This window comes from Theobroma umbraticum, unplaced genomic scaffold (genome assembly GCF_002168275.2).
Source record: "Theobroma umbraticum cultivar Fairchild unplaced genomic scaffold, ASM216827v3 scaffold_44.0, whole genome shotgun sequence".
Taxonomy (NCBI): Eukaryota; Viridiplantae; Streptophyta; class Magnoliopsida; order Malvales; family Malvaceae; genus Theobroma; species Theobroma umbraticum.
In genome coordinates, this window is record NW_018397255.1 from 2,053,934 (window position 1) to 2,079,248 (window position 25,315).

The 25,315-nt window shown below is 35.5% G+C and overlaps 5 protein-coding genes across 5 annotated transcripts; 3 read left to right on the forward strand and 2 right to left on the reverse strand.

Moving 5' to 3' along the window:
* Positions 1-1,089: 1,089 nt before the first annotated feature.
* Positions 1,090-2,942, reverse strand: LOC110408788 (patatin-like protein 1). Its single transcript, XM_021417874.1, has 6 exons — positions 2,829-2,942; positions 2,527-2,714; positions 2,263-2,422; positions 2,017-2,181; positions 1,597-1,902; positions 1,090-1,449 (listed from the first exon to the last, which is right to left on the reverse strand). The coding sequence occupies exons 1-6, from the start codon at positions 2,940-2,942 to the stop codon at positions 1,213-1,215; spliced, it is 1,170 nt and encodes a 389-aa protein (XP_021273549.1). The 3' UTR covers positions 1,090-1,212.
* A 1,456-nt stretch (positions 2,943-4,398) lies between these two features.
* On the reverse strand, positions 4,399-6,231 carry LOC110409446 (patatin-like protein 1). Its single transcript, XM_021418793.1, has 6 exons — positions 6,118-6,231; positions 5,826-6,007; positions 5,455-5,650; positions 5,203-5,364; positions 4,730-5,032; positions 4,399-4,623 (listed from the first exon to the last, which is right to left on the reverse strand). Exons 1-6 carry the CDS (start codon positions 6,229-6,231, stop codon positions 4,399-4,401), a joined length of 1,182 nt encoding a protein of 393 aa, XP_021274468.1.
* Positions 6,232-8,394: 2,163 nt separating this feature from the next.
* Positions 8,395-11,648, forward strand: LOC110409665 (phosphoglycerate mutase-like protein 4). Its single transcript, XM_021419099.2, has 7 exons — positions 8,395-8,625; positions 8,733-8,811; positions 9,585-9,635; positions 9,728-9,838; positions 10,012-10,143; positions 10,852-10,927; positions 11,217-11,648. Exons 1-7 carry the CDS (start codon positions 8,420-8,422, stop codon positions 11,435-11,437), a joined length of 876 nt encoding a protein of 291 aa, XP_021274774.1. The 5' UTR covers positions 8,395-8,419; the 3' UTR covers positions 11,438-11,648.
* A 109-nt stretch (positions 11,649-11,757) lies between these two features.
* On the forward strand, positions 11,758-15,201 carry LOC110409666 (Phosphoglycerate mutase family protein). The gene is given in 8 exon segments (XM_021419100.2): positions 11,758-12,014; positions 12,118-12,196; positions 12,297-12,347; positions 12,443-12,553; positions 12,819-12,950; positions 14,051-14,126; positions 14,346-14,522; positions 14,525-15,201. Coding segments are annotated over 8 exon segments (687 nt in total). The 5' UTR covers positions 11,758-11,994; the 3' UTR covers positions 14,566-15,201.
* Positions 15,202-20,123: 4,922 nt separating this feature from the next.
* CRK (CDPK-related kinase) lies at positions 20,124-25,200 on the forward strand. The gene is made up of 11 exons (XM_021445071.2): positions 20,124-21,035; positions 21,478-21,608; positions 21,722-21,763; positions 21,890-21,998; positions 22,260-22,338; positions 22,429-22,725; positions 22,801-22,913; positions 23,508-23,615; positions 23,695-23,757; positions 23,848-24,015; positions 24,628-25,200. Exons 1-11 carry the CDS (start codon positions 20,394-20,396, stop codon positions 24,766-24,768), a joined length of 1,893 nt encoding a protein of 630 aa, XP_021300746.1. The 5' UTR covers positions 20,124-20,393; the 3' UTR covers positions 24,769-25,200.
* Positions 25,201-25,315: the final 115 nt, after the last annotated feature.

The following is a 25,315-nucleotide window of genomic DNA, read 5'->3' on the forward strand; positions in this document are numbered from 1 at the left end:
CTTAGTCAAGTCCTGATCTCCTGCCTCCTCTTCTTTTGTTTCTTCATCTTTGACTTTCTTGTCCTCTGCCGTTCTCCTCCTTAATCTGTTGTCAGGATGTTTTTCTTTTAGTCTTTTTAAAGCTGAGTTTTGCCCTGCCTCTGCTGCAACCTTTTGTTCCATGGCTACAGAAACCCGCCAATCTGCCAATGTTGTTTCTTCTTTCGCTCTTCTCTTTAGGGCATAGTAGTCTTCCTGTGTGAGTTGTACTGGGGAACTGTCTGATTCTGGATGGTTGATGTAGCCAAGAGCTTCTGCTGCAGATGCCCCAAAAGCTTCTGCTTCTATTCGCACGGCTCGAAGTGTGAGTTGCAACGTCCGAAGAGTCTGCCTCCTTAGCCGCAAGGTTTGTTTTAGCTTTGATCTTGTTCTGTGCTCTTCATCCTTGTCCACCTTCAACTGATCCAACTCTTCACGCGCATGTTCCAGGGCTTGGTTCACTTCATTGACCATCTTCGTGGCCTTGAGTTCTTCCTCTCTCTTGGATCTGATGTCTATGATGATGGTCTCAAGTTGTGATTCAAGCTCCAAAATCAAATTATCAGAAATAGTACATTGATTTTGAGCAGTGGCAAGGTCTGATTTTAGTCTTTCAAGCTCATCGATGAGAGGTTTGGAGTCTAACCATGATTCTGTGGCATTATCCTTGGCTCTCTTTAGCTCTTCCTTTATCTTCCTTAGTTCTGCCACCTTGGCCTCCAAGGTGATTCTGCTTCCTTTGTCTGATTCTCCTGCTTGGCCCAAATAGTTCTCCGTTCTTTCATTAACAAATGACTCCATCGCTGCTGTTATAGATCAAGGAAAGAAATTTCTCCTGTTGGGAGTTCTCTGAAATTTATGCATTATGAGTCTGATTTATTGCTACCTCCGACGCAAGTCCTAAGCTTTTATTATTTGGCAATGCTGTCGTTTTCGAAACCAAATAATTAGAAGAATGAAAAGTCATTTGAAAGTCCTAGGAATGCATTGTTTTTACCGGCTTCTTTCTATTGTTATGTCCTTTCTGTTGGTTTAACATTGGATGGTATACGGTAGAGATAAAATTGTCAAGTCTAGTTCTTTATTGCAATCTCCTCTGATTTGCCATTAAAAGAAATAAGCAAAAAGAACTTTATGAAGTGATAGATGAAAACTCCCAAGGTTATTTGAGACAGCATTATACTCGGGAAGATCTCAATCTTCCTGCAAGGCCCTAAGGCGAAAGTTTCGCTCTTCATGGAGCTTCATAGCAAAGTTGGCAAGGGCTTCTTCATTTGTGTGCGCTCCCTCGACTTCCTCTAACTGGCCAGTCTCGAAATTCAGCTTTGAAACTCGTTTCTTCAAGAGCTCCTTTCCAATCTCCACAAGTTTCTGCAAATTCTCCTCGGTTGCAATGTCAGCCGTCGATGCATTGCCAATCAATGTGTCATCCTGTTTAATCACCGGCAAAAACATGAAAGAACATTAATCCTATATTTTACGTGGAGAACAGTTATGATGCTGAATTTTTATTTCAGTTGCTTAGGAGTTGGGACATGATTATGGAGATTGCCCATCCAACTTAGGTCCTTTGTATACCTGAATACGGAGATAATTTTCACTGCAACGACTGCATTGGAAGAGAGCAGTCACATGAAAATCAACCATATCAGAGCTTGCATGCAAACAAGCATCGAGAAGTGGTGTATTTCCATTGTGGAAGATCCAATCCGACATGTTCCAATTGGAGGCCTTAACTGCGTCATACTTTGGTGCATCCATAGGGGTGGTGCCTGTGCCAAGTGACAGCACAAGCACCCTCTTGCTATCCATCGGTTCGATATCAATGAAATCGGCATTTCGCTTCATGATCTCCATCCAAACGTGGCTAATAGCTACTAGAGTCTACAGATTTAGGTTAAATGGTTGTTAACTATTACAAATTAATTTTGTCAGCTAATAATTAGCCTGGTTCTATTTGCCTGCTTTTGTGAGAAAATTAAATAAATTTGCACTCACAGGGTTGTTTGCAGCAACTCCTCCATCGATGAGATCAAATGCGTGGATTGTCCCATTGGTATGATCCTTGGTTTCAAAGTAATGCGCAGGTAGAAGAGTAGGAGCAGCAGAGGTACCGATGCAGGCATCTGCTAGCCTAGCATTCTTCCAAGCATTTACCTTCGCCTAAAGAAAAGTTCGATTTAATAATAATAGCAACAACAATAACAATAATAGTAATTAATGGCAATAATAATTGATTCGTACATCATTGGTTGAGAAGATCACTGGCTGCAGGAGCTTGATGTCGAAAGTTGGTATAACCACATCAGTCAATGTCTGTTTGAGAGTAATGTCTCCAAGTAACTGGTTTGTAAATGACCTTAGGTACTGCCCATCATACTTGGGTCCCATCGATGCATTGGTGCTGCTAATTATAACATTTTTTGAAGTTATGAAAAAAAGATGGTTAGCTAATTTGAAGAATAGCTGGATTATTAATAGACGTTTCTCGTTCCATTAGAGTTTTACCTGTCCTGAGGGAAAATCTTGGGGGAGTGCTCCAGATAGAAATTGTTGATGTCCTTTGCCGCGTACATGGGTTGTCGTCTGCTTCCCTTGCTGGGAGCTGTAAGCATGGTGGCTATCAACCCACCAGTGCTTGTTCCTGCAACGATGTCAAAATAATCTGCAATTCTTGCATTTGGTCCATCCAGCTCCTAACACATTGATCAACCACAAATATATATACATATGTATATGCAGAACTGAAAACATGAACAGATAATGTTGCTAAAAAAAAAGGGAAAAAAATTCTGTTTGATGAGGTAAACCTGAAGCTTGGATTCAAGGAAGGCAAGAAGAGTGCCTGGAATTATGCCTCTGATGCCACCTCCATCAATACTCAGGACTGTTACCATCTTCTTTCTCGCAAAACTGCTGGCCATTTTGATTCAAAAGAGAGCTAGCTGCTCAAAAATTCCACAGTTTTTTGTTGAGAATGAAATTATCAGTTCATTTTGAACCTGATACTGATGATCAAAACTGTATATTTATAGCAAAAAGTGGGAGAATAGAGTAAGGTTCATGCCCTTTATTACTCATCCATGCTGACTATAGTAACCATTAACTCATCAGAAATATTGGTTTTATGTCCAAATTTTTTATTTTTTTTTTTGTATTTCTTTTTCACATCGTTTTGCTTGGTTGATCATTACCGACTTCACATGCATCACTTTTGCTACGGCCTCTTTGCTCTAATCTGTTAACTAATCTACTAGTTGCTAGTAGTAATTATTTAATGTTAATAGTCACCTTTGCCTAGCTGAAAGGGGAGAGTTGTTATAAGTATCCACTAAACAATACACTTTCTGGTTTAAAACCAATAATTATTGATGATGATGATGTGTTGTGAACATAAAAGGAGAGAGCATCTTGATTTATTTTATCTCTTCTTTTGCACAGATGATGTGTTCTTGGGTTGTCAGCAATTGCAGCCACCCTCAAAGAGAATTCTGTATCACAATGGGATGCTATTGATCCCAAGCTTTACAAGGACGGCGTTATATATCAAAATCTCGATTATGTTTACAAGATTTTGCAAATTCTACTCCATGTCTCATCCTGTTTGGTCATCGGGAAAATCAATATTGTTAAACAATAAACATGAAAGAGGTTGTTGGTATCGAACTCATAACTAATGCAATTAGTATATATTAGCACATGCACGCCGGCCGCCTAAACAAGCGTGCTTCGGATAAATTGCTTTAGCACCAGCCTCCATGAAATTTTATTGGTAGTTTTTAACTTTAAAGTTGGAATAAGCTTTTCCAATAAGCATGGGAGGCAATGAGCTGCGTGACAAAATTAAAGTTACCGAAAATACTAACTTATTTGGTGTCAAGAGCCATCTGCCCTCCTCCCTCTTCACATCACATGTTGAATTCCTATTTTCGAAACACTTGTCTTTTTATGAAAGAAGGATATATTAAATAATTTAAATTTAAATTTAAAAATAAAAAATATAAAATTATATATGAAACAACCAATCAAATGAAATTATCGTATGTCTATTATTTTATTTATTATTTATCTTGAATTAATTAAGTTTTATATTATAACATTCTTATCTTGTCTCATCATATTTCCCTTTTTATTGAATTTCACAATCCAAAATGTATATTTACTAATTAAATTTGTTGCATTGATGAAACATTTTCAATTATCACTTAAAATGTTTTATATTTTTGTTAATATTACAAAAGAAGAATACTACAACTCGAACTTTTGAATCCTATCAAACCCCAACATCTAAGCTCAAGTGACCTTATTATTTTGGCAAACAAATTGATAAGATAATGCTACAAAGCTTTATAGGAGGAAGTATTACATTAAAATCTCAATTCATGGTGCAAGCCTAAGCTTTCGTTCTTCGGAGAGCTTCTTAGCAAAGTTGGCAAGGGCTGCTTCGTTGGTAGGCTCTCCCTCAACTTCCTCAAACTTACCTGTCTCCAAATTCGCTCTTGAGACTCGCTTCTTTAAGAGCTCTGTCCCAATTCCAATGAGCTTTTGCAGATTCTCTTCAGTTGCAATGTCAACCGATGCTGCATCACCCGTTAATGTGTCATCCTGGTTTAACCACCAGGAAGATAAGTTAGTATTCAATACAGTTTTTGATTAAATTCTTAATTGATAATTAAGTATGGCTTTACATTGAATTGCTTTCCGTGGTTACCTGAATACGGAGATAATTGTCCTTGGAGTGAAGGCATTGGAACTGAGTGGAGATATGAAAGTCAACTATATCAGAGCCAGCGTCCCAGAAGACATCAAGCAATGGAGTTTTCCCTTTGTCATAGAGCCAGTTGATCATGCCCCATTTGGAGGCTGCAGCTGCGCTATACTTCTCTTCATGCTTGGCTTCCCCAGTGCCTAGTGACAGCACTAGCATCCTCCTGCTGTCCATCGGTTTGATTTCCACAAATTCTGTACTATGCTTCAAGATCTCCTTGGAGAAGTGGTTTATAGCTAACATTGTCTGCAAATTCAGATTCGTGGTTAAAGAATACACATTGGTTAATATCTCAAAATAAAAAAAAAAATGCTGAACTCTTGGGCTAGCTCTCATCTAAATGTTTTTATTTTTGTATTATTAAATTTGTTCAATTTCAATCTATAAAGCATTCCCAAATGAACAAATGTACGGACAGGATTATTTGCAGCAACTCCACCATCAATGAGATCAAACGTGCGGGTTTTCCCGTCAGCGTCCTTAGTTTCGAAGTAGTGTGCGGGGAGAAAAGTGGGAGCAGCAGAGGTGCTGACGCAGACATCTGCTAGCCTAGCATTCTTCAAAGCATCTGCCTTCGCCTGTTTCCAAAAAGAAAAACAAGTGCAACAAACACTGTAATACATCAAACTCCATACATATAGGTGTTTGACAAGCTATTAAATCAGTACATCGTTGGTAGAGAAGATCACTGGCTGTAGGAGCTTGATGTCGAAAGCTGGTATAACCACATTTGTCAGTGTCTGCTTTAGAGTAATGTCTTCTAGTAACTGGTTTGTCAATGACCTTAGGTACTTCCCATCATACTTTGGTCCCATCGATGTTGCTCTGAAGAAACTTGCCATTGAGGCCAGGAAATTAAGGCGACTGCTTCCGACCAAAAAAAGAAGAAAATCAGCTGAAATTTATTATTATTATTATTATACTTATAGAAGATCTTTATACTAAACCATTCAATTTAAAATTAATTGATAATAAACCAACCTCAAAATAAGTAACAAATACAAGCAATAAGGAATATGGTAGTTCCATTAGAATTCACCTATTCTGAGGGAAAATCTTGGGGCAGTGCTCCAAATAAAAATTGTTGATATCCTTTGCTGCGTACATGGGTCTGTTTTGCTTGTTTGGAGCTGTAAGCATGGTAGCTATCATCCCACCGGTGCTTGTTCCTGCAATAATGTCAAAGTAATCTGCAATTCTTGCATTTGCTCCATCTAACTCCTAATTTACGAAGTATAAAAATCAACCACATGGAAGCAAACTTAAGCCGTTGATTAATAATGATGCTGAGCAGAAAAAGGAAAGAAAATTTACTGTTTAACGAGGTATACCTGAAGCTTGGATTCGAGGAAAGAAAGAAGAGTGCCAGGAATAATGCCTCTGACGCCACCTCCATCAATACTCAGTACTGTTACCATCTTCCCTTTTGCAAAACGACTAGCCATTTTTTATTCCAAGGAGCTCCTTAATCAATTAAACTTAAAGTTGCAATATTAGTCTATGAAGCATACGCTGATCCAAGTTTAAATAGTGTTTATTTATAGCAAATTTCACTCGAATAAAATTAAAGGGTGCAGAGCATGGCCCATAGGAAACAGGTTTAATATTGAACCTCATGGTAACCGTGGCCTCACCTTCGTTGACTGTAGTCAAATTTTAAATTTATCTTGATTTGTTTTAATTACCTAACTTAATTGATTAATTGTGATTAACTTCATTCACATGTCACACGTTAGTAATTCTTTTTTTTTATTTGACTTGTTTGTCTATTTATTATATTATATCAATTATTTTCTTAAGACAACAACGAGGGGACCAATTTTTTTGTTTTAATCAATATGTTTATTTGATTTCGTCAATAAATGAAATGGATGGTTACGTGGTGACAAGTTATTGGGTAGTTTTTCATTAATCTTGGTTTAAAGTCTTCATCCGAAAACCTATGCAGAGTTATAATGTTAATTTAAATAATGAGTTTTGCTAGCATCCCATTGACTCCATACTTAATCGGGTGAACTTATAATTCTTTACTTAGATCATACTTCCAATAATAACGCTTTAGATCCAGCCTCCATGACCCTGTTCGTAGTTTCAATGCTCAAAGTTCGATTCAAGCTTTTTCTTGTTCGACATGCATGGGGGTAATGACCTGCCTAACAAAAGTTACTGGAATATAATCTTTTCCCCCGCCTGTAACTCTGGAATTTTACACTTCTGTATTCGATTTTTGTTCATTTTTCCCTTATTTTTGAGCTCAAAAGTATGACCAAGATCCTTTATATAAAGTTCATTGATTATGTTACTTACGACAAGAAAGAAGGAAATTATATATAATACTATTATTTCTCCAGCTCTGACCTAACTATTTGCAAAGGGACAAACTAATTATAAGTATTTATTGGTTAGGCAGACCTGGCCGTGATGACAGCTCATTCAACTATAGAATAAACCAAACAATAGCTTATGTTTGTTTAATTAGTATATTCATCGATATAATTAGAGTTAAACCTAATACTCGTTTCAAGTCTTCGATGCCTAGCGGTGTGTTTTAGCCATGTTTTTGTGCAAATCACGTTTGCTCTTGGTCTTTGTTAATGCAAAATTCTTAGATATGTATATACATTGAGTTGGATGTCAATTAATGCCAGCCATGCACGCTTTAGGTCATTCTCAGGCCTTGAGTTTACTGTCATATTCAGGGAGTAAGTAATATTCTTTTAAGGGAGTCGTTTCCAAAATACTGTAAAAAAGGTGCTTAGACTAAATAAATTATATATAGTACATTCCACTATTTCATCGTGATGAGATGATGGTTATTAGCTGAAACTGTCAAATTGAGCAACCTGATTTTGCTCTCTTCACAAGTAAATTAATTTACATGTTACTCCGAACCTACTCAATATATATGGTCGGTCCACTTAAATTAAATGTATATCGTCTTAATTAAATATCAACTAATTTATTTTTAAAAATTTTAAAAATTAAATTAATAGAATTTTCATAAAATTTATTTAAAATTATTCGAATTTTACCTTAAAATTAAAAATAATCGTAGCTTACTTATTTTAATTGATTGTCGAAAGAATGCTTATCAAAATTAAGTTAAATAATATTACAATATGTTTTATATTAAACATTATTTTTTTTATAAACAATTTTATCATTAAAAATAATGCCCTCTCAATAAAAGATTAAATAATATTATATTCTATCTTATATTACAATTTGTATTATTCATAGATAATTTTATCATAAACTAACGCTACATTTATATATTTTATTAGTCCCATCAATTTTAGATTGTTCCTTCCTTCCAACGTATTTTAATTGAGTACCTTCGTATTCACTGAAATAATAATCTAAATTACCAAAAAAATTTTATTAAACACAATAATCCAAATTAACAAAATAATTCCACGGGAATTCTTCTAGTAAATAAAGAAACCACGTGCTAAATTTAAACTAATTTGTCTTGTGGATGCCACGTGTCTTTGGACAGACTTCCTGCCAGCAGAGGTTCGTAATTAGGCCCTAATCATCACAATTGCTGCATTAACAGTTAATACGACATGAGAAAAGCACTTAAGCACGTTTTTCTTCTTAAAAAGGGAAAGAAAAAGAGGAATTGAAAAGATGAGCGCAATACGCACCCAGCGCCATGTAGCAGAGCGTCGTTATTTCCCACGCTTCTCGTCAAGGTCAGTTAAGATGCCAGTTTGCGTGAAATTTTCTGCAACTACAACAACTCGACTCCACCTCCACAAAGCTTTGCCAACTCGCCACCCAACTCACCTTGTCACATCGCCCGACTTGGTACCGATGTCTGACTCTAACTCTAGGTAGACGCACTGATCCTTAAATTTTGCTACTTTTTTAATACTAAAACTCATTTGAAAACTAAAAAAGAAAGATTTTTTTTTGGTTTAATAAACTTGTTACCTTACAGCTGCGTGGATGGAGCTTATGCTGAGATTGTGGTGCTGCGACATGGGGAAACGGAGTGGAATGCTGATGGAAGAATTCAGGTTTGAATTTCTCCAAAATTTTTACAATTTTTTTTTTAATTTTTAATCATTTTGTGTGTTTTGGAATTTGGAAAGTCAAAAATCGAATTTGTTTTCCGGATGCCATCGGATATTTAGGGATATGTCATGCGCTGGAGCTTCTATGATCTATTTATTTATTTTATTTGTTTGGAATACTAATTTTAATCTTTAATCAGTTAGATTTATTATTGGTAAATAATTAGTATTTAATTTGATGTTGAAAGATTTTAAGTCTGTTTTGAGATTCCGGAAATGAAGTAAATGTTCACACTTTATATATTATAGTGTTTGGGGATTTCAGAATTGGATAAAGTAGGATAGAAAAGAAGAAGTATTGCTGCATTTAAGTAGGAAAGCAGAGAACTTGGCCAGTTGAATTTCGCATGGATAGATAATATGTGTAAATTTTTGTTTGGAACTTAAACAGCACAAATGGTTTATTATCTGAATAACGTATTTCATATACTAGAATGCAATTGGATGAACAACGTGGCCTTATCAGTTTCACTCTCGTGATTGCATTACTGATCATAGGTTGATGAATCTTGGACAAGGTACTTGGACAGAACAATTTTCACAAGAAGGATATAACCACGCTGCTGACTCCTTTGATTAACCTCTTAGACATATTGTTCCTTCTATTTTTGATTACATGTGTGCCAATTGATCCTATTGTTATGTGGATATCTTGGTTAATCTAGCAGTGTATCTTGCTACCCTGATAAGTTTATTTTTGTTTTAACTTTTAATAGGGGCATCTGGATGTGGAACTAAATGAAGCTGGGAGACAGCAAGCAGCTTCAGTATGTTACTTGTACTTTTTGCTCATATGACCTTTCTTGTTCTGATGCTGATGCCTTAAGCTTATTCTTTATCCCCTGCCTCTCACTTACAGGTGGCTGACCGACTATCAAAGGAGCCTAAATTATCTGCTGTGTATTCATCTGATTTAAAGCGAGCTCTTGTGACAGCTGAGACAATTGCAGCTACGTGTGGTGGGTTAGAGGTATGAATCTCAAAGCAATGTTGTTAAACAGCAGGCTTTGCAGTTGTAAGGCAGTTGCTTTTTGAATTCTTTGGTTCAAATTTTTCATGATGCTAGATGTTGTCTTTAGCTTGAAAGCGCTTGGTATTATATGTGAAGTTTTGCAGTAATCCTTTTTGTTGGATGTGAACCAGGTTATAATAGATCAAGACTTACGGGAGAGAAATTTAGGGGATCTTCAAGGCCTTGTATTTCGTGAAGCAGCCAAACTTAATCCCAAAGCTCACAAGGCCTTTTTATCTCACAGGACAGATCAAGATATTCCAGTAAGTTAGGATTGTTTTGAACTTGAAAGACAACATTGGGGAGTCTTGAAAGAAATTTGTCTCTGGCTTTCTTAATGTTAGAATATATTCTATATTTAAATTAGTAATTTGTTGGCTAGACAATTGCTGGCTCTGGCTTTTATAATATTGCATATAATTTGCAGAACTATGTTCAAATCATCATTTGAAGCATGGCTTTCTAACATTTAAGCCTAAGGTTATCATTACAACTTCTGGTCTAAAATGAAGGCCAAAGTTTTGGAAGACATTCTAAAGTTGAAAAGGACTAAGGGGAATCTAGTTTTTCTTGATGTTGCAGCTATCATCCTCTCCCTACTTGGAAGGAAATGATTGTCAGATACCCGTAATTTTGGGCCGTGTCACTAGCAAGTCATTATTAATCACAATCTGCGACTCTGCCCAAGCATACTTACTGTGGAAGTTGTAGTACTGATTGCTCTTCACTGTATATTTATATGTTTACTGATGGTTTGTTGATCTGTGCCAGTTATTAACTAGTTGTAAGCCTTGTTTGTTTGAATAATCTTTTAATCACTAATATAGCATGTGGTCCTGTTACAAAATTTGTCTATCAGCCTTCAATTGGATAAGTGATTACAATAGAAAAAAGTCTAGATGTCTGCTTGGGCATTAAACGCCATTTTCACATTAGTATACATTTGAATGCCTGATTCACTACATATTCAGGGTGGTGGAGAAAGCCGAGACCAACTTTATCAGCGTTGCACATCTTCATTGCAGAGAATTGGTAGGAAGCATAAAGGTATGTTGTCTCGTTTGTGAAAGGCGAAAAACTCTTGAATCATAATCAAGGTGTAAATAGTATCGTTTATGAACAGTTTGATGTTATGTATTGTTTAACTTTTAGAACTCATCATAACTTCAGTACATTCCATTAAACCTGATAACAAGATGTTGTTGCTGTAAATATCTGAACTGTACAAGTGTTTGAACAACTTTACTTGCCTTCCAATACTGTTACCTCATAAGATCACTGGGCTGTTATATATCTCTGGTTTAAATTTCTGAATTGTTGCTTACCTCCGTGATAGGAGAGCGAGTTGTTGTGGTTTCCCACGGTGGTGTCCTTAGAGCACTCTACAAGCGAGCTTGCCCGGATGGAAAGCCGATGGGGAAGGTGCTTAATACATCTGTAAACATATTTCACGTGTCTGATGAGGAATGGACCATAAAATCCTGGGGTGACATCAGTCATCTCGAGCAAACAGGATATCTGAAGTCGGGTTTTGGGGGGGACAAAACATCTGGTTAGTTTGGAGTTTGATATATGCCTTGCCTATAGCATTCTGTAATTTGATTATTTCAGCCAATGGCACCAGAACATTAAAGGTGAGATAATTGGCCTAATTCAAGCCATTCTCACTAGGGATTATTACTTACAAACATCATTTTGGAACAGCTCTTATATTTTTTAATAAATGAGGTAATCTTTCTTAATAAAAACTTATTTGATTTAAAAGAAACTTTTGATTTAAAAGAAAATTTTGATTGAATGTAATAAAAATATAAAAATTTATTTAAATTTTATGAATTAATTTAAATTCTTTTTAAATATTATTTTATTAATATTAATATGACAAATGATGAATTTTACAAATAAATTCAATGAAAACCTTATAAAATTATTATACCATACTCAAAGACGGCGCAATTCTTGGCTTTTCACCTTCGCGTCGCAAGGTGAGTTTAGATTCCTGTCAGCTTGAAATGTCCGCCGACTAAAAACTTTCTCCACAACAATGTTCGTCCACGACAAAACTTGGCCGTTTGTACTCATCACCAACTCACTAAATCAATTGAACTATATCTATGTCCGAACCTAGTTTTAGGTAAATTACTTTAGGAAAAAAAAAAGAAAAAAAAGTTTCATTTGAGAATATTTAGTTTTTGGTTTTTCCTTCATCTGATTGAAGTTTGGTGCTAAATTAAAAGCTCCATGGATCAAGCTTACACTGAAATTATCGTAGTGCGTCATGGAGAAACAGAATGGAACGCTACTGGAAGAATTCAAGTCTGTCCGTCTCTCCTTTAGATAACCTTAATTTTACAATTATTTTTAGAGGAAATTTATACTAGTTTTTCTCTAGTTAATTTCCTTTTTTTTTTAATAGGGACATTTGGATGTTGAACTAAACAAAGTTGGGAGACAACAAGCAGCTTTAGTATGTTGTTTACTAGTAATAATTTCTCGCCCTTTTCGATCTTTCTTTTATATCTGATGCTGATGCTTGAAAACTTTTTCTTTCTGGCTGTGAAGTTGGCTGAACGACTCTTCCGAGAGCCTAATATATCCGCCATATATTCTTCTGATCTGAACCGAGCTCTTGAAACAGCAGAGACGATTGCTGCAAGCTGTGGGAAGCTTCAGGTACGAACTTTCACTGTTGAATTTTCTCAAATTGGACTCTAATATACAGTGCTTGGAAGTTAGAACTGATGAGTTTCATTGTGATTGTATCTTATGTCAGAAAGAGGTGAGATTTGCCAAAGCAAAACATATGCATCAAGAACTCAAGAATCCATTGGTTTAGTTTATGTTTTGGGATTTGAGTAGCGTCCAACATGCAATTAGCTCTCAAATTGTTAAATGCAAAAATTGTAACACATATATTTGTTGGATGTGAATTTTTAAGGTTATGAAAGATCCAGAGCTGAGGGAGAGACATGTAGGGGATGTTCAAGGCCTTCTATACCGTGAAGCAGCCAAAGTTAGTCCCGAGGCTTATAGAGCCTTTTCTTCTCGCAGAACTGATCGAGTTATACCAGTAAGTTAATTAGTAGCTGATGCTTTGTTGACAGAAAATTAATACAAAGTTGATGAACTTTGAGGAAGATTTATCTTTAGCTTATCTATAGCACTTCAAAATTTTTAAGGGTTTTGGTTTAGACAATAGCTTGCTTTAGCTTTTATGTCAAAATTTGACAATGCATGCAGTTTGCAGAATAGTTTTGACATTATAATGTATCAGTTGCCAAGCGTGGTTTTCAAGGTCAATGTTCTTGTCTCACCTTTTGTTAAAAGGAAGCTGCTTTTCTTGTTATTTTGCTTTGCTGTAGTTGGGACGGCCCCCAACTGAGTCATGCTCAAGCTGAATTTTCCCTTAAATGTGCTTGAGCCAGCTGCTCTATCAAACGAGAAAAAAGACAAGGCAATATTGGGCCAATTTTGGGCTGAGGTTGGCCTCCTGGCTTTTGTTAATTTAACTAAATCTTGTTTTTATCCTCAAAAACAATCCACAGTCCTCAAAAAAATTGTTTGTTAGGAGTTAGGCATCGGGAGTAGCTTTGTCTATCGCTGCAATGGCACCTTAATTACTTGAGCAAACAATTTTTTTTTAATTGGTAGGCTCTCCAAACAGGAGAATTGAGCAAGCTAACTACCTACAGGACACATCAGGAGTTATTTGCTTTTGCCTGATAGGTGGTAATCATGGTTTGTACAAATGAGACACTTGCTTTTACAGCGAATTCAGCTGGTTTTTGGCATGTATTTGCCCATTAAACATGCCTAACGCAGAAATTTTCGAAAGAATTTGTCATGATTTGGTAGTCTTTTCCTTTTGAGAAGGGTCTGCAGGCGTTCAGCATTGTTGTGGATTAATGTTACAAGTACCAGCCTCCCGTGCCAAGAAAAAGAAACTCTTTTGTTACTATGCTTGTTGTCAATAACAGTTTGCTAGTAGGCACAATCTTACTGTTGGAGCAAAATATCAATCAATGGTTAGCTGATATGTCGCAGCAATCTGCTGGCCATAAGTCTTTTTTCTTCAATGATATAGTGGCGTTGCATGGCAGCGCTGTTCTTCTGCAATTTATGAAGCATCTAGAAAGTTATGATGATGATGATGTTTAACTATGCATGCAGGGAGGTGGAGAAAGCTTAGACCAACTCTATCACCGTGCTACATCTTCATTGCAAAGAATTGGTCAGAAGCATACAGGTAGATAATGCCATTTGACAAAGGGAACTTGAACTCCCAAACTGTAACCAAGCTATAGAGCAGATTACTTTCATTTTTACCCTTAGGTACTTCCATGTACCATCAAACCTTCCTGTGTGACTTTGTTTGCCTTAAGATTTCTACTTTTATCTGACAATGTTGCTAGGAGAATATGTTTCTGGTTCAAATGATCTGATTGTTGCTTATTTCCTATGGCAGGAGAGCGAGTGGTTGTAGTCACTCATGGAGGTGTCATAAGAGCGCTCTACAGGCGGGCTTGCTCAAAGAGGTTTAGGGGGAGTATACCCAATACCTCTGTCAACATATTTCACTTATCTGGTGCTGATGAGTGGACCATAAAAGCCTGGGGTGATATCAGTCATCTCAACCAAACAGGACCTGCCAATCTGGTTTAGGGGTGAGCAGAACATCTGGGTAGTTCCTACTTGAATACTAGATGTTTTTAGCATTTTTCCATCTGGTAATTCAAGCGAATAAGTAAGCAATGTCGCTGGACTAATTAGAGACAAGATACTGGGCCTAATTCAAGGCAGTCTCGGTAGATTAGTATGCAGTTTTCTGGCTGTATAAGTCGGTTTCGTTTGTTAAAATACTTGAAGTATGCACAAAGTAACCATAAATGTATTCATGCCAAATGCAAAAGCAATAGGTTGATAAGACAGTATCGGCCAAATGCATACCTACAAGGTTTTGAAAATTCCCAGACACAGACTCCTCATTGGCACCATTTGCAATCCCCGGAAGGAAAACAAATGGTCTTTCCTTACGTAAGTTAGTAAAAAACTGATGCAAAACAGTCCAAAAGAGTGCAAACTATGCAAACCCCAGACAAGGAAACTCATCTACCATACTACTTTCTAGAAGTTGCAAGCGGTTTCGCACTTAAGGCAAAATTCATTTGGAAGCTTTGTGTTTAGTGGAAGCATATGCTTTCAAAATCCATCGAACTGTAGTTTGCCAGGGGACTCTCAAGAAGATCATAGTCATATGTACCACTGCATAGGCTTAAAACACACCAACTCTCTGGACCATATATCTTCAAACCCTTATCAATCCCCATCTTCCTAAAAATATTTTAGGATTTTAAAAGATTCATACGTCCAAACGCACGCAAAAAACTTATGGGTATTTACTTATATTTTTAAGTGTATATATAGATTTTGTGGTTCCCTAGAGCCAAGCCAAAGAGAAGGTACAAATCCCTAACTATATGCTCTGAAAACAATAGCTTAAAGAGAAGAAGGCACAAAACAAAAGCGAGAAAAAAGGGGAAAAAAAAAAAAGAAATGAAGGGTTGTGGATTCATCCACTAAAATTGTTTCTCGAGGCGTGGTAAGCATGCGCATCAGTTGTGGGACTTGAGCACATAAAAAATATTGCAGATGTAGTTATCAGTGGAGTGGGACAACCTTCGCTTTTGTTGCTACTCATTGTTCAAGTTCGTTGTGCTTTCTCTTCCATCTTTTTTATGGAGAATTTTTTTTTGACCTGATTGCACTCGATGATCCCTTTTGACCCACAGGACCCAAAAAAAAAATTGTTACCAATATTTAATTATGCCCCTCCTTTCATCATCATTTTTAAATGGTCATATTCAATGTTCACCATTCTCTCTAATTTTAAATTATGTTCTAAGTTTTTTTTTTTTCTGTCGAATGGGTCATTTTCACCTTGGCAAACAAAGTTAATTTCGAAATATAAATTAGCAACACGAATTTTATGATATAATAAGTTAGTAAAACTTTTGATTCATCACGACTTATTACATAAACATATTTGAGTATTTCATGCTATGACAAGTGTATATATTTTTTTATGAATTTAAATTTATTTTGATCATAATTAAAACAACTTGAATATGGACAAATCTTATACTTTTTACTTTTATTTTTTTATTTATTTTTATAGTTTTTTAATCTCCTTGTGGAGGAAAAAGGGCGGTGGGTGAAGGTGGGAACCATTTTAAAGGATTAGCCAAGAACCTAACCCTCACCTTTATTTTGGCGCCAATTTTGCAAGAAAAAAGCATAGGCACCGCCCACCCCATGAATGGCAATCATAATGGCCATAATTTACCAACCAGTAAGTCAAAGGGCCATTTGCTCATAGTTGGGCAAAACCTTGTCATCATGGTGGACGAAGCTTTTTGTAACCAAATATTTGGACAATATCGAACAAATTTCACAGGTCAACTACCGCCATGAGGAAGATGCCTTCCTGCAGCAATTTGCATACCATACGCATCCCACGCATTTTCCTCGTTTAAATTAATTATTCATAGTTTCTATTTTAATTAATTAAATCTCCGACCGCCCACTTAATCAATAAAATACAACTTCATTTTCAAGTTTTCATACATTTGGCGAATTCAAATACTATAAATTAAACCTCTTTGTAATATTATTAAATGGTGGATTTTATTAAATTCTTTGTAATCCGATCGAGGTGAAATTTTTTTTTATCTTATATATTTCATTTTTTTATTTTTTATTTAAGGTTTGAAATTTAAATTTTTTAAAATTGAAATCTTCAATTTCATACAATTTTATTGGAATGTCAATGTATATGATATCCATTATTTTTTAGGTACTATAATCTAATTATATTATTTGATATGATACTCAAACTTTATGAATATCCAATTAAAATTTTGAGTTGTTATCCAAACTCATTAAATATCTCTATCTGTTAAATACGATTAAAATAAATTTAAAATTAGTTTTATGTATATTATTAATGATTAGTTCCTAAAAAAAAAATTAAAGTTTAAATTCACACTTAAAACAATTAATGAATTTTAGTATTACATTAATTATAAACAAAAAAATCTATAAAATTAAATTTTAGTATTAAAAATCATTATTCATAATCAGATTTAAGTAGTAAATACCTTAAAATCATTATCCAAAGTTTACTTGAACACATGATTAGTAGTACTTTTACTATCTGAACTCAATTATAAAGTACTCTAATCTTATTTAATCAAATCAGATAATATAAAATATTTTTTTAGATAAAATAAGGTATTTGATTATAAGATATTTAAAATTTTATCATAAGATAAACACCAAAAGGTTGTAATTATCAATTTAATGTTAAAAAGTATAACTTGTTACTGACTTAATTATTCCTCGATTCTCGGACTAATCACTAAGACTTTTACCAATGTTAAAAACATTTCGTTGAGATGGTGAAGAGTATGAAGAGCAAAAAATTATAGTGGGGAGCTGGATAATGAATTTATTATAATCATAGCATTGGAGTGGGCAACAAAATAATGAATATAGCTTTGTTTGCAATGAAGATTCGAATAGTTTAAAAACAAAGGCAAAAGAAATAAAAATTGATCTCATTTTCCTTGGTGTGGGGACCAATTAAACCAGGGAAGAAGGAACAAGGAGTCCCTTCCCACCTTACCCTTCACTCCACCTATTTTTTATCCTAAAATGGCCAATTTGTCAGGCTGCTTATTTCGGAATGGACCTTGTAGCCATTAGGCAGACATTGGAATGTGCAATTATAATACAAAACTTTTTGCACCAGGGAATTTACATCACCGATGATTTCCTGTTATTACCAAAGAATATTACATGGAAAAGGACTTATTTTCGTGCATGGCATTAGCAAGGAAATTGCTTTAGCTAAACGAATTGAGCAAGTTTGGAAAGAATCTTGCAATATTTGGCTAAAACGTCAAGAAACTGAGCTTCCCCATCACGCGTTTATAAGGTTGAAAGGATCTTACATATCTAAATCAAACATTAAAAAAATATGGAAGGCTAACATGGTCAACATCTGATATTAGTCAAATTTTCTTTGGGGTTTGCATTTTTCACGTTCTCTTCCCTTCCATTTTACAATTTTAATCCTGTGGACATTGTTATAGGGCTCAAATTATTTTAGTGCATTTGACAGTAACAGATTCATGATTTTGAACGAGAAGTGGTTAAAAAAATAATTATACAAAGTAACGAAACAGGTCAATAACAGTAATCACTTCTACCACCATCTTGTTTTTTGAGTTTAATTTTTTTTAAATATATTAAAAAATATACATTAAATAAGAAAAATTTTACTATCTAAATTCGAACAAAACATTATAATTGATATTTTAAAATTTCAAATAACTGCTTTTATTTATGGTTATTATCTTCATTGACTTAATCTTCAATTGCAAAATTATTTTGTCTTTATTATGGCATGAAATTTATTTGGAATTGATATTATGGTTTGCATTTAGTATACGTGTGCAATAATGAACATACGATTATTGCTATTGGTCCTTCAAACTGGAGGGATCACAGTTTGAATTTGACCAGATCTGCTCCTTTTTTTTTTTTTCCTTGGCGTAGGGTAATCAAGGGTTCACCGGCTGGATTGCCCTATTGGGATCGCCTGCACCATTTCAATGCCAACTTTTTCTTGGTTTGAAACTTTTTCTTGTTAATTTATTATTGATTTGACCATATTTAGTGAGGCACATGGTTGAATTGCAGGTTTTGAATTATGAATTTATAGCTTAACTCCTTTTCTTCTAAGGTAAGAACACACGTAGACATAGCTAACCATTTTTCCTTTTTATACTTTTATTCCTTTAGCAGGAATACTTGGTTTTTTTTTAAATTTTTTTTTAATTTTTATTGACAAATTCAATGGCAGCTTAATTCGTTTGAAGTAATTAAGGAATGAATAATTGATTGAGTAAAAAGAAACATCTCTAATACCATGTTCCCCCGTAGGTGTAGCTGTCTTACTTATTCAAAACCCAACATTTATTTCTGATGGGCTACCCTATTTTATGATAATTACTATTATTTTTTGCTATACGTACAAACAAATCACACATGTCGAGAGGTCTACAAGTCACCTAATTCGTGGCTGCCCTCTTTTATCGTTCATATCAAAAATTAATTTTAAATAAAGAAATGTTCATTGTCCGCGGGAGAATGAAAAAGAAAAAAAATTAAAATCTTAAATTTTGATTATCGCTTATTGAGTAAAATTCAAATCTGCATGTAAAATTTATTGTATTAATGTGAAATTAGTTATAATTTACTATCTAATCAACATTCACAGTTTAGTTTAAATTTTACGATATATATTTATAAAAAATAATAATAAAATTGCAAAGGATAATTCATTTCCAAATGTCAAATTACTCGATTGCATAAAACCATCACGTTCTAGAGTAAGATGACTAGAAACATGAGCCATCATGGGGGGAAAGGAAAAAGGAGAAAAGAAAAGTGTCAGAGATGGTGCGATATTTGGAAATTTTGAACTCTCCCCCATTCATTAACTACTCCCCACTTTCATGTGAATTGGACCCGCTCCTTGTTGAAATTATTATATTTATTTTATTTCTTTCGGCGTTGGAAAAAATGGATCTTAGGTTGAAATGTGGATTAATATTTGCATATAGCTTAAGGTAAAATAAAAATATTTAGAGGAAAAAAAAAGGAAAGGAAAGAAGAGAGAAGTTTCTTATATTGACAAAGAGAAAACCATCGTACTCAGTTATTTGAGAATAATTTTCCTCTCAATTTTTTTTAATTCTTATTTTATGTACATATTTAGTGACTAAAATTAATATTACTCTACCACTGTGACAAACGACGGGAGTATGAGGACCTTATCCATGAAGCAAAAGTAGTTAAACGGCGTTGTTTTGACTTTATCCAACAAAAGTAACCAGAATTGGAAAAATGTCAATTCTACCCAAAAGATGGAAGCAAGCAAACGCCGAATTAACAAAAGAAAACAAAGACCACGAAATTTCGTAACCAAATTACTGCGCATCAAAAATGAACCAAACCAAATTAATTAACAACTGCCCTAGAATCACGACACGTGGAAAATTATTCACCGGACCACCCGTTGGCCCCACAAAAAGCTAACCCATCTTTTTCAATTAAATAATAAAAAGAACATATTACAACAAAATAAAATTAATTAGCTCTTTACTCTTTATTTTTTTAATGAACGAAAAAGTGAACTCATCGTCGTTTCCTTTTTATCATCATCTGTAGATCCCCTATCTCTCCGATAAACACACTTTCAAACACCAGGGACAAAAAAAGCTTCTGTTTTCTAAAGGAGAAAAATATTAATTCTTTAATTTTTTTTTTCCTTTTTGATTTTCAATTCAATTTTATCCAGCTTCAAATGGTTTAAGGAGAGATTTAAAATCCTACACTCTGGCTGGGGGGGAAAGGAGAGAAAGAGAGAGATAGGCTTTACTCCTCAATGGGTCTTTGCACTTCCAAGCCCTCCCCAAACCCTTCGTTTCCTCCTAAATCTGACTCCAGAAATACCCCTATTCATCCCCGGAATAACGATATCCACCGTAAGTCTAACTCTATTCCAGCTTCGCCCTTGCCAGATTCAGTAAACGGTAACCAAAACCGGAACCCTAAGGAAGATCAAGGTAAAGACGATGAAGAGAAGGGAAGCTCAAATTCCAACAATGAAGGCAAGAAATCTCCGTTTTTCCCGTTTTATAGTCCGAGTCCAGCTAACTACTTGTTCTCCAAGAAGTCTCCGGCGAGATCTTCGGCCAATTCGACTCCGAAGCGGTTTTTCAGGAGGCCGTTCCCTCCACCGTCGCCGGCGAAGCATATTAGGGCGGTGCTTGCTCGGCGGCACGGGTCTGTGAAACCGAATGAGGCTGCGATTCCGGAAGGAAGCGAGGCGGAGGCGGCTGCCGCGGCAGGAGCTGGCGGTACTGGACTGGATAAGAGCTTCGGGTTCTCGAAGCACTTCGGGAGCAAATATGAGCTTGGAGACGAGGTCGGGAGAGGCCATTTCGGTTATACTTGTGCGGCGAAGTTCAAGAAAGGAGAGTTTAAAGGACAGCAAGTTGCCGTTAAAGTTATACCTAAAGCGAAGGTCTCTTTTTATTTTTTGTTGTTTTTATTACCTTTTTTTTTTTTAGAAATTTTTCCTGTTTTTGTTTACTGATTTGGTTGAAAACTTCTGACATTGAACAAATGAGATCCGTTGAGAAGTAACGTGGATTAGATTCTTATATTTACTCAAATGCAAAAATAAATTTAAATATGAAGTTATTGAGTTTCTGAAGGGAGTATAGATTGATCATAGCTCAAATTTAAATATGTATGCTCACCGAGTTCAGTTCTGATTGCTGTGTCTTCCATAATTGTTAAGACTTAATTATTTCCATAAATGTATTGAGTATAGTTTTTAAATTATGCCTTTTGAAAGCAGAACAACTTTATTTCTGGGTAGTAGACATTTTGTGCCTTGAACTGAAATGTTATGATAACTGCTTTTTGTTTTTCTCATTGCTGATTTTGTTTTGTGTTGATAGATGACCACAGCAATTGCAATTGAAGATGTTAGAAGGGAGGTAAAAATATTAAGAGCTCTGTCTGGACATAACAATCTCGTACAGTTCTATGATGCGTATGAGGACCATGATAACGTCTACATAGTCATGGAGTAAGTGTCAAGAAAAATATGATTATATTTTGTGTTTGTGTTTGTTTCTGTTTGATGACCATTGCATGGGGTCTATTGCAACTGGTTCTAATAAGTTACCATGCATCTTCCAGATTATGTGAAGGAGGGGAGCTCTTGGACAGGATACTTTCAAGGTATTTCTTCTAATAATAGCTGCTTCAAAGCTCTGTATTTTATTGAGTGGCAAAATGTGGGAAATTGAGGATGAGTGAATAGTTTTTATTTTATTACTTATGAAGCATATACTTCTATATATGCAGGGGTGGAAAATACGCGGAGGATGATGCAAAAGCTGTGATGATTCAGATACTTAATGTCGTTGCCTTTTGCCATCTCCAGGGTGTTGTGCACCGGGATCTTAAACCTGAGGTAAAATACATTTCCAGTTTTAATCAGGTTTTCTGATGTTTTCAGTAAGTTGTATTGCACTGGTTTTGGGGTTAAAAATAAGATTTCTGACTTCTATTTAAGGGTTTTCCTTGAGCATAGATTTGGGCTAAATATCCTGGTTAAGCAATAACATTCAAGAACAAGCACCTAACTTAAGCAGAAAACTGCTGCTTATTTTCTTGGTTGTGCTCCATTCTATTACCTGATATTGTTCTTAAGTTTAGCTATTTTCTGGACCAGAATTTCTTGTTTACGTCAAAGGATGAAAATTCGCAATTGAAGGCAATAGACTTTGGCTTGTCAGATTTTGTGAAACCAGGTTTATACTCCGTTTCCTATTACATAAGCTATACTGCTTTAGTCATTTTATTAATTTGTTAATGTTTTCTTTGTATTTTTCTATTTGCAGATGAAAGGCTTAATGATATTGTTGGTAGCGCATACTATGTTGCACCAGAAGTTCTACATAGGTCTTACAGTACAGAAGCAGATGTCTGGAGTATAGGTGTGATTGCATATATTCTGTTGTGTGGTAGTCGTCCATTTTGGGCCCGAACAGAATCTGGGATTTTTCGAGCTGTTTTAAAAGCTGATCCAAGTTTTGATGAAGCACCTTGGCCATCACTATCTTCTGAGGCTAGGGATTTTGTGAAGCGCATACTGAATAAGGACCCAAGGAAAAGATTGACCGCAGCCCAAGCCTTGAGTGAGTGCCTCATTTTCTGCCATAAGCTCATTGTTCTTGTGTTCTTGAAATGTTAGTCACAATTGTTTGCTGCAGGTCATCCCTGGATAAAAAATTATAGTGACGTGAAAGTGCCCTTAGATATATTGATATTCAAACTCATGAAGGCTTACCTGCGCTCTTCATCTCTTCGGAAAGCTGCTTTAAGGGTGCGTATATGGTGATAAATTTCAACGTTATTCTCTGTCTGTAATTCTTAGTGTGTCTATGCTAGTGTGTAGAAAACACATGCCTCCTTTCATGTGTTTTTCTCACTCAGGCAGGGTTTGGGAAGTTTTAGGTCAGAACAACTTGTATGAATCTGGGGCCAACTTTAGAAAGGTGCTTTAGGGGTCACTCCAATTATAAGCATAAAACCACTCTAAATTTGAACTTGAATGTATGAACTGCCTAGTGGTTTCTGTATTGGAGCTAAATAATTATTGAAGGTCGCAAAAAGTGACTCAAACTTTGTTTTAGCACTTAGTCATGAATATGTTTGTACCTGCTTCCTTTATGAAGTGAGAGGGTACTTTAGATATAAGTGCTTCCATTAGACTTTTTTGTTAAAAAAAAGAAGCTTTTGTTAGATGTCTAATTGCTTATCTTATTACTGTTGGACGTTTTTATTACTTGAAGCTTCCTCCAGTTACCTAATAGCTTTCCTAGTTTTATTATACAAGTTTCTTCCTTTTTGTGCGTGTGATTTCTAGCTCCTGTATGGCTGAATTTGCTTATTTCCCCTTTTCCTGATATTTATGCAGGCTCTGTCTAAAACATTGACCGTGGATGAGCTCTTTTACTTGAAGGAGCAGTTTGCACTATTGGAACCAAATAAAAATGGCACTATAAGCTTGGAAAATATTAAAGCGGTTGGTTTTTCCCTGTAATCTTCATAGTTGTTCATCCGTTTTCTTGTGAATAATCATCTAATGCTCTTGCTCTGGTCAGGCTCTGATGAAAAATGCAACAGATGCTATGAAGGAGTCTCGCATACCTGAATTTCTAGCATCAGTAGGTGCTTCTTCTGGTTTTTACTGTTGTGGCAATCTATACAAAATTAAGTGGTGATCTAAATCTCTATATTTGTACACTTTTTGGTAGCTAAATGCACTTCAATATAGACGGATGGACTTTGACGAATTCTGCGCAGCTGCATTAAGTGTTCATCAGCTGGAGGCTCTCGATCGGTGGGAACAACATGCCCGTTGTGCATATGAACTTTTTGAGAAGGATGGAAACAGAGCTATTGTCATTGAAGAGCTACCTTCGGTATGTTGATCTCCTCTTGCTTGACCCAGGACAACTTTTTGCATGTATACCTCTTTGAATGATTATTTAATTCATTATTACCATTTTGCACACTCTTTGTAACATGACGTGGGTAGGTTGACAGTCATGAAAAAATTAAAAGTCGTATTTATGACATTTATGTTTCTGTCCTTTACAAGAATTAGACTTCAATTTTCACCTGTTTGACACAATGATTAGCTCTATGACTTTATGTTTTATTATTTTCTCTTTATTATGCTCCTCAATCTTGTGCAACATATGTGGTGACACTATCATTGGGAAGGATATAGACGAAGGGACACTGCAAATAATCTTGAGATAAAAGCATAAAAAACCTTTTTACTTTCTTTCTCATGAGCGTCAACTGTAATTAAGAGAGTTGTATAGTCTCTATAAGTAAGGTGCAGAAATGTGGAGTTATTGTGTTCTTGATTATAGGGGGAAGCTTCTTCCTTTTTCTTTTTTAGATTTCTATAAATTTTACAATGCAATTAAGTTTCTATGTTATCTTGCGTAGTGAAGTTCAATTGGAAGCTGTGAAGCAGCAGAAACCATAGACTAATCTCTAGCATTTGGACGATGACTTTTCAGGAACTTGGACTGGGCCCATCCGTGCCTGTTCACGCTGTCCTTCATGACTGGATTAGGCACACTGATGGAAAGCTGAGTTTTCTTGGATTTGTCAAGTTATTGCACGGTGTATCAAGCCGAACCCTTGCAAAAGCTCCTTAGATTTTGTAAAACTTCATTAGAGCTCCCAAGAATTTGCGTCTTTCCAGAGCTGTTCTGCCTAATAAATGAATGAGGTGAGGTCTTGCTAGCCTGAACATAATACGAGGTAGAGGGAATTTTGCCACCGCAATCAACGTCCCCCGAGCGCGTTAGTTTTGGCTACTTCATCTGTTAGGCACAAGATTTATAAAAAACACATGATTGAAGCCATGAAACCTGGTGCAAGTGCAACTTAACATTGACAAAGCTTTAGGCATTTATGTTTCCCACTGTAAAGTTGTAGTTTAAAACATGTGTTCAATTTCAGGTGAGAATATTTCTCAACTGGTTGCAAGAGACTTTGATAATCTGACATGTTTCGACTAGCATCGTGAGATCGTGATTGCTGTTGTATCATCATCTTCTGTGTCCTATAATTTGTAATCAAAAGTTCATGTCCCCCAACCCTTCCCTGTCTCTAAATCAGAAATTAGGTGATCCAAGATTCAGCAAATTGAACTGCTTATTTTCACTTTTGCCTTCTCCGGTATCTTTGATTCAAGGTCAA